The sequence below is a fragment of the Lathyrus oleraceus genome, chromosome 4 (assembly GCF_024323335.1).
Source record: "Lathyrus oleraceus cultivar Zhongwan6 chromosome 4, CAAS_Psat_ZW6_1.0, whole genome shotgun sequence".
Lineage (NCBI taxonomy): Eukaryota > Viridiplantae > Streptophyta > Magnoliopsida > Fabales > Fabaceae > Lathyrus > Lathyrus oleraceus.
This window is the reverse complement of record NC_066582.1, coordinates 249523443-249530799: the sequence shown is the minus strand read 5'-3', so window position 1 is coordinate 249530799 and position 7357 is coordinate 249523443. Positions and strand designations below refer to the sequence as shown.

The window sequence follows — 7357 nt, the reverse complement described above, 5'->3', positions numbered from 1 at the left end:
TTGTTAATCTTTTTGTGTTTTTGAATAATAAACTTAGTAAGTTTTGCAACTTTATCAACAAATGAGGTTTAAAAGAATTCAAGTATATTTTCTTAATAATATGATGTTTTGGGAAATGTTTAATGTCTTTTGCACATCGGAGGAAGTCAAAGAAATGACCAAAAAATGAACACGATGAATTTTTAGAAGGATTCACAAATAATATTTTTAGCATATTATATATCATGATGTACGTGTGGTATTTTAATCATATCTAGAGCATCGTAACTTTGGTTGACGTGCAATCTGAGGAAAATTAAACTTAACATCAAAGGATACAACTATTATAAAGACACCAGAGGCTAATTTGACATTTTCTCCTCTGGTCAGGCGCATTTCCAAACTCATCTAGGAAAGCATCCAAATTCTAAATGTGTTTAGCCATCTCCAGAAGCATTACCAAACGCCCAAAATATGTCCCAAACACCCATAACGCGTCCAACATCTCAAAGACATTTTAGACGCATTTTTCACCGTTTGGACGCCCAAATCTAATCCAGGCGACCCCATACGCGTTTTATAGCATCCAAACACCAAAAATTCGTATTTAAATGAAGGAAACATGATTTTTTGGAGAACCTTTGAATCACTCTCTATGTTAATAGAGTTATCGCTCATCGTGACGAAGATAGAATAAATGTTTGAATGAAAAGTTGGAGTGAAGAGAAACTACCTTGAAATGTTAGGTCAGCAACAATAAAGCAAAAAATGAGGCCAAAAGTCGAAGTTTTGAAGCTTTGAATGCGTGATGACGATTACTCTTGGAAAGACACTTTCAAATAAGAGGGAAAGACCTAAAGGAAACAAGGGAAACTCAACCCAAAAGATAGCGAAAATTTCTCCACGTTTCCTCTATCTTTATATAGTTAAAGACAATCAGAAAAATCAAATTGAAAGTAAGAGCAAACGCAGATCAACAGTCAGATTTCATCTTGGAAACACAACTAAACTCAAGTACACTCAAGCGCACAGTAAGTAGTGTCACACCACTCTCTATCTTTTCAGGTCACACATAAAGAGGAAAATAATGAAAAATTTCAATGATGGAACTACATTTAATGCTCACGTTCCCCATTACACTTTGACAAAACCAAAGCAATATATGCTAGTCGACGCATGAACAACCATTCTTGAGTACCCGATGAGTCTTGGGGGCAACTGTTCTGTGTCGGACAAAGGCTCAATATGAATAGGCCCATTTATTCTATCCGATCCATTGGACCCAAGATATAAATGCATTCCCAAAGAGTTTTCAAATACACAATCTCTAATCTCCATTATCACGAAGATTATATTGAACCCTAATTTAACTTGGACGCTAAAATGCTAATGATAACGCTATCCTTTTGATTTGCTGTACATGAGATTAACTTCGTTAGTTTAAGAGGCACCACAATCGCAGTTTCCAATATGAAGTATTGCATTAGATAATCGCTTAAGAAACTTTGCTTCATCGTAATTTTTGCAATTCTCTAATAAGTTTAGTAGAAGAAAAGAAAATATATTTTGAGTTATCCAACGTTAATTTCTGAAAAAGGAAAATCTAAGGTTACAGCCGAAACCATGATTCGGGCTGGTCGTGTCGCGCATCCACCCTCAATCATCGCAAATCTTCCATGGCCATAGCTTCGTCAACACTTACCAATCGTAACTTCATCACTCGCTCAAAATCTCCAATGCCACCCAACATCACACTCAGACCCTCTTCATCTTCATCTCCATCTCCATTCAAAAACATCACCTTTCCCAATCACAGCACAAAACCACCCAACCCAACACCACCCATTGACCACTCCCACCTCTCACAACTCCTCTCCAAACCCAATTCCGATTGGGTCATCTTACTCAACCACCAACTCCATTCCAAAAAACTACTCCTCACACCCCTTTCACTCTCAACCATCTTCCAAAACATTCAAAACCCATTACACTCCATCAAATTCTACACATGGGTTTCCACCATCAACCCTTCTTTGGCAAACACCTCTTCCATTCACCGCATTTTAGGTAACACCTTACACAGAAACGGCCCTGTGATTCTTTCTGCTGAATTTCTTAACGATGTTCACAAATCAGGTTTTAGGGTCACTGAAGATTTGTTATGTGTTTTGATGGGTAGTTGGGGGAAACTTGGTTTAGCTAGATATTGTGTTGATGTTTTTGGTCAAATTTCGTTTATGGGTATTGCTCCAACTACTAGGTTGTATAATTCTCTTATTGATGCATTGGTTAAATCAAATTCTATTGATTTGGCTTATCATAAGTTCCAACAGATGATTGGTGATCATTGTTTTCCTGATAGGCTTACTTACAATATTCTTATTCATGGTGTTTGTAAGACCGGTGTTGTCGATGAGGCGCTTCGTTTGATTCGACAAATGAAAGATAAGGGACTTTTTCCGAATGTTTTTACTTACACTATATTGATTGATGGGTTTTGTAATGCTAAGAGGGTTGATGAAGCTTTTGGGGTTTTGGATAAGATGAAGGAGAGTAATGTTTGTTTAAATGAAGCTACTGTTAGGACATTGGTTCACGGGATTTTCCGTTGCGTTGATCCGAGTAAGGCGTTTGTGTTGTTGTCTGAGTTTTTAGATAGGGAGGAACGTGGTTGTTTCGGTAAGTTAGCTTGTGATACGGTATTGTATTGCCTTGCGAATAACTCTATGGCAAAAGAGATGACTGTGTTTATCAGAAAAGCATTAGCTAGAGGTTATGCTCCCGACAGTTCTGTTTTCAATGTTATAATGGCTTGTTTGGTTAAGGGAGTTGAATCGAGAGAAGCGTGCGAGATATTTGAATTTTTCAGGAAGCAAGGTGTCAAGCCGGGTATTGGTACTTATCTTATACTTGTTGAAGCTTTGTACAAGGATGAGCGGAGAGAGGAAGGGGATCGAATATCCGATCAAATGATTAACGATGGGTTGATTTCGAATGTTGTTTCATATAACATGTTGATTAATTGCTTCTGCAAAGCAAACATGATGGACAAAGCATCCGAGGTTTTCAGAGAGATGAAAAAACTTAGAGGCTTCACTCCTAACCTTGTTACTTTCAATATCCTAATTAATAGCCATTGCAAAGACGGATCAATAGTTAAGGCACGGGAGTTGCTAGAGATGGTTTTAGAAAACGGACTTACACCTGATATCTTCACTTTTAGTTCTATAATTGATGGACTCTGCCGAAGAAAGAGAACCGAGGAAGCTTTTGAATGTTTTAACGAGATGATTGAATGGGGTGTCAAACCAAATGCTATTATTTACAATATCTTGGTTCGGTCTTTATGTAACATCGGCGATGTTGCGAGATCAACGAAACTTTTAAGAAGAATGCAAGAGGAAGGAATAAGCCCTGATACATATTCCTATAACTCTTTGATTCAAATTTTCTGTAGGATGAATAGGGTTGACAAAGCTAAAAAGCTTTTCGATTCAATGTCGAAATCTGGCTTGAATCCTGACAGTTACACGTATAGTGCTTTTATAGAGGCACTATCTGTGTCTGGGAGATTAGAGGAAGCCAAGAAAATGTTTTACTCGATGGAGCAAAATGGTTGCTCTCCTGATTCATATGTATGTAACTTAATTGTTAAGGCATTGGTTCGGCAAGATAGTGTTGAAGAGGCTCAAAAGATCATAGAAAGATGCAGACAGAAAGGAATATCTTTGAATTGTATTCCTGATTCATAGACTGGTTTTTGGATGGTGCTATATTTTTGACAGTTTTGCAGAGAAGATATTGATAGAGGATACGGGATACAGGTACGTTAGATTATAAAGCTCTGTTGACATGGAGGATTTGTGATATGGTAGAATGCATAAGTTAGTTATGCACATGTATGTACTTAATAACCCATTGGGTTCTAATTGAATTTTGGAGATCTTTGTTAGAAACTTTAAATGTTAGTAAGAGTTTATATTATATATACCAATCAATTGATTATCTGTATGTTACCTTCACAGTATCTGTCTGATACTCGATATATATTTAGTACAGATATTTTATATTTTATCTAAAATGGAGTATCTGTGTATGATAGTCGGATCTAGTAGTGATATGATAAATCTTTCCTAAAACTTATTTATGGCAGCACATGGAAAAGGATTAGTCGCATAAACTACCGTTCCACTGGGTTGTGGATTTCAATTATAATGCAAGAGGTTGGTTTCTATTCTTCCATTCAGGTGATTTCAGCACTATTCATTTATCTCTAATATTGTAGACTCTGCATTATAGTTGTAGTTGTACTTCTGCAACACTTGTGTATTATGTTGATAAAGAGCGGATGTTGCAGTGATCATTTTCTCTCATATATTGTGTGAATTCCAAATTCACAAGCTGGATGCGAAATTCCAATGGAATTTGTTACGAGTCTAATTCAAGAAGAGACCACAAGCCCTATTGAAGAAGAGGTACTGGCCCTAGGCAATCCAAGAAGCCCAATTGATTGGAGAAGTCTGAGTGCACTTAAAGATTCTAGAAGAATAGTTAGCAGCGTTTTTTTAAAGATTTTTTAATGCACCCCATATGCTTCTTATGTATCACACGAAATTCTAAAAATATCTTCAGTTTTCGAAGATGCATCTCCGAACACACCAAAAGATCAAGTAACGTTAAAATATTCTGAGATGCATCTCTGGAATATTTTGGAGGTTAAGTCACGTCAGACTCTTCTCCTTCCTCATTTCACATTTTACTCAACTCAACTTCAACCTCTCTCAAATTTCTTCTTTACACCAAATCAAATTTCATTCAACAAGGCTCAAGGGAACATCAAACTTCATCAAAAACAACAATTTCTTTTATGTTTTTTGAGTTTTTGATAAATGTTCGAGTTTTGGTGTAAATGAATAGAAATCAATGATTAGGGTTAAAAATGAGTAGAAATCACATTTAATATAGTTTAGTCATATGTATTAGTTGTTTGTTGGCTGAAATTGATGATCAAAACAATTTTTTTGAGCTTGCATGTGGTACATTACGCCATTGACGCATCTTCTGAGTTGTAGAAAATTCCGGAGACGCATCTCCAGAACTTTTCAGCATTTAATTTTTTGTAGGAAATTTCAGATATGTATCTCCGGAATAATTCAACGTTTTAGTTTCCTCCATATTTCGAAGATGCGTCTCCAAAATTTTATACTTAATTTTTTTATTATATTTTCTTGCTTGTGTGTTGTTTGCCTACACTAATGGTTTGCCTTACTTTAACTTACAAGCATAATGGTTGATATACATGATAGACTGAGGCATGCCAGGGTAGCTCAGCACGTACTGTTCGGCGGGAGAAGAGTCAACAGGTTTTGGAGGCTCCTAGTCCCTCTGGTCAGGAAGAGCCGTCTACTTCTGTGGCTCGTGATTCTCCTCATGCCACTCCATCTTCTTCTTCTTCTTTTTCCCGTAAGAGATGAGATTCACCATCTGACGCATCACTCCCCACATCCTCCCTCAGGCATCAGCTTTCACCAATTCCACCTCCTACCGACGATGTTGTTGATCCGGTCCCACCTCATACTAATGATGTTGTTGATCCAGTCCCACCTCATGTCTCATCTTTTACTGATGATGATGTTAATCCAGTGCCACCTCCGGAGGGTGAAGCTGATGCGGATGTTGAGCCAGAGACTTTTGGAGGTGGTCCAGTTGATTTTTCCTTACTACCTATGTATCCATACCATAGTGACAGACATATATGGGACAAAGAGGTAGCATTAGTTGGATTCTTTATTTTTTTTGGTTAGTTTTTATTTATGACATTGATTATTTCTAACAAGTTTCAGGAGCGTGATCTGCAGAAGTTTCTTAACCACATGGGGAAGATTGTTGTGTTGCCTCTTCCGAATGAGGATTGGTTTCAATCAGTTTTGTCTTTATCTGGTCTGAAGGACTTGTGCATGACTGATTATACTACGGTCAACCACGGGATGCTTAATGCATTCGTGGAGAGATGATACTCGGAGACCTCGTCGTTTCATCTCCTGTATGATGAGATGTCTACCACACTCGATGATGTCTCGTGTTTGCTACATCTTCTGATCAGGGGGAGATTCCTAGATCATGGGAGGATGACCAAAGACGAGGCACTCTAGATGATGGTAGCGTATCTTGGGGCTGATCCAGGGGAGACGAAAGAGGAGTTGGATAAGACCAGAGGTGCTCATGCTAGATTTGAATACCTGAAGAAGGTATATGAGGCTGATATCTTGAGAGCACAATAGGCACATGGTGATAATGAGTAGGTGACGCTCCATAGATCGCATGCATTGAGAGCATACCTGCTTTATTTGGTTGACACTGCTATTTTTATGGACAAGAGTGTAACACCTCAAAATTTGCCCTCCTCTCTTGGGACTAGCTAATCATATTGCATATCATTTTTAGGTCATTAGGCATTGCACATTGCATATCATGTGGTTACATTGTGCAAGTCATCCTCACAAGTCTTGACCAGGAGATGAGGAAGTCAAAGTGCAAGCCTAGGGTTTACTGACTGATCATTGGCCATCTGAGGATTGGACTGTGAATTAGGGTTTTTTGTGATTCTCAAAGGATGTTGGTCTTCATCTTGATTGCAATGATACATCATCATCATCATGGTTTATTATCATCAGAAGATTGATTGGATTCCTTGAGATTAGGGTTTTGACCACTGGTCAACCCTAATCAGTTGCATTGGGCCAGTCAGGGCATAATCAGGAGATGGGGTCTATGGTGGTTATGGGGTTCATTCTGTGATTATATTGAGCTTATTAAGGCTAGGGTTTCACCCTTGAGCCATTTCAGTTGAAGATTGGGGCTTAATTTGATCTATGCATGGCCAAATTCATCTGTCAGATGAAAAAGTCAACTGTGGTCAACTGTACATGATCTGATGGATTTGGAGGTGGAAATGAGTTTGATACACTTCATTCATGTTGGAACAAGTGTTATTTGACATCTCAAAGCTCAAGAATGAAGAAAATCAAGTCAGGACAAAAACTGCCAAAAATAGAAAGTGACTTGTAATGGAAGTTTCCAAAAATGGAAAGTTTTTGACCTCAAGGCCACGTGTCCAAGGAAGCTTCAAATGAAAAATTGTTCAACATGAAAGTTGTAGATCTTGTTCTCACCTTTCCAAAAAGTCCAAGAACTTGAAAATCCCATGTATGGTTGTCAAGTTATGGCTCAGTGAAATTCAAAAATGACCCATAATCAGGAGGCCATAATTCCCACATGGATTGTCCAAATTGCAAGTTCTTTATATGCACAAACTCCATTTGACATGTACTTTCATGGTGCATAATTGGATTTTTCCAAAAGTGGTCAATGCAAAAAG

The 7357-nt window shown here is 37.9% G+C and overlaps 2 protein-coding genes across 4 annotated transcripts; both read left to right on the top strand.

The window, feature by feature from the left end:
• Positions 1-1418: 1418 nt before the first annotated feature.
• LOC127074896 (putative pentatricopeptide repeat-containing protein At3g16890, mitochondrial) lies at positions 1419-5004 on the top strand. 3 transcript variants are annotated; one of them, XM_051016305.1, is made up of 3 exons: positions 1419-3803; positions 4133-4202; positions 4337-5004. In XM_051016305.1, exon 1 carries the CDS (start codon positions 1656-1658, stop codon positions 3729-3731), a length of 2076 nt encoding a protein of 691 aa, XP_050872262.1. In that variant the 5' UTR covers positions 1419-1655; the 3' UTR covers positions 3732-3803; positions 4133-4202; positions 4337-5004. The 3 variants fall into 3 exon arrangements, with proteins under 3 accessions (XP_050872262.1, XP_050872263.1, XP_050872261.1); XM_051016306.1 differs by having other exon boundaries at positions 4133-4226; XM_051016304.1 differs by having other exon boundaries at positions 4133-5004.
• On the top strand, positions 4398-5993 carry LOC127136915 (uncharacterized). The gene is made up of 4 exons (XM_051063424.1): positions 4398-4454; positions 5286-5442; positions 5578-5747; positions 5823-5993. The coding sequence occupies exons 1-4, from the start codon at positions 4398-4400 to the stop codon at positions 5991-5993; spliced, it is 555 nt and encodes a 184-aa protein (XP_050919381.1).
• Positions 5994-7357: the final 1364 nt, after the last annotated feature.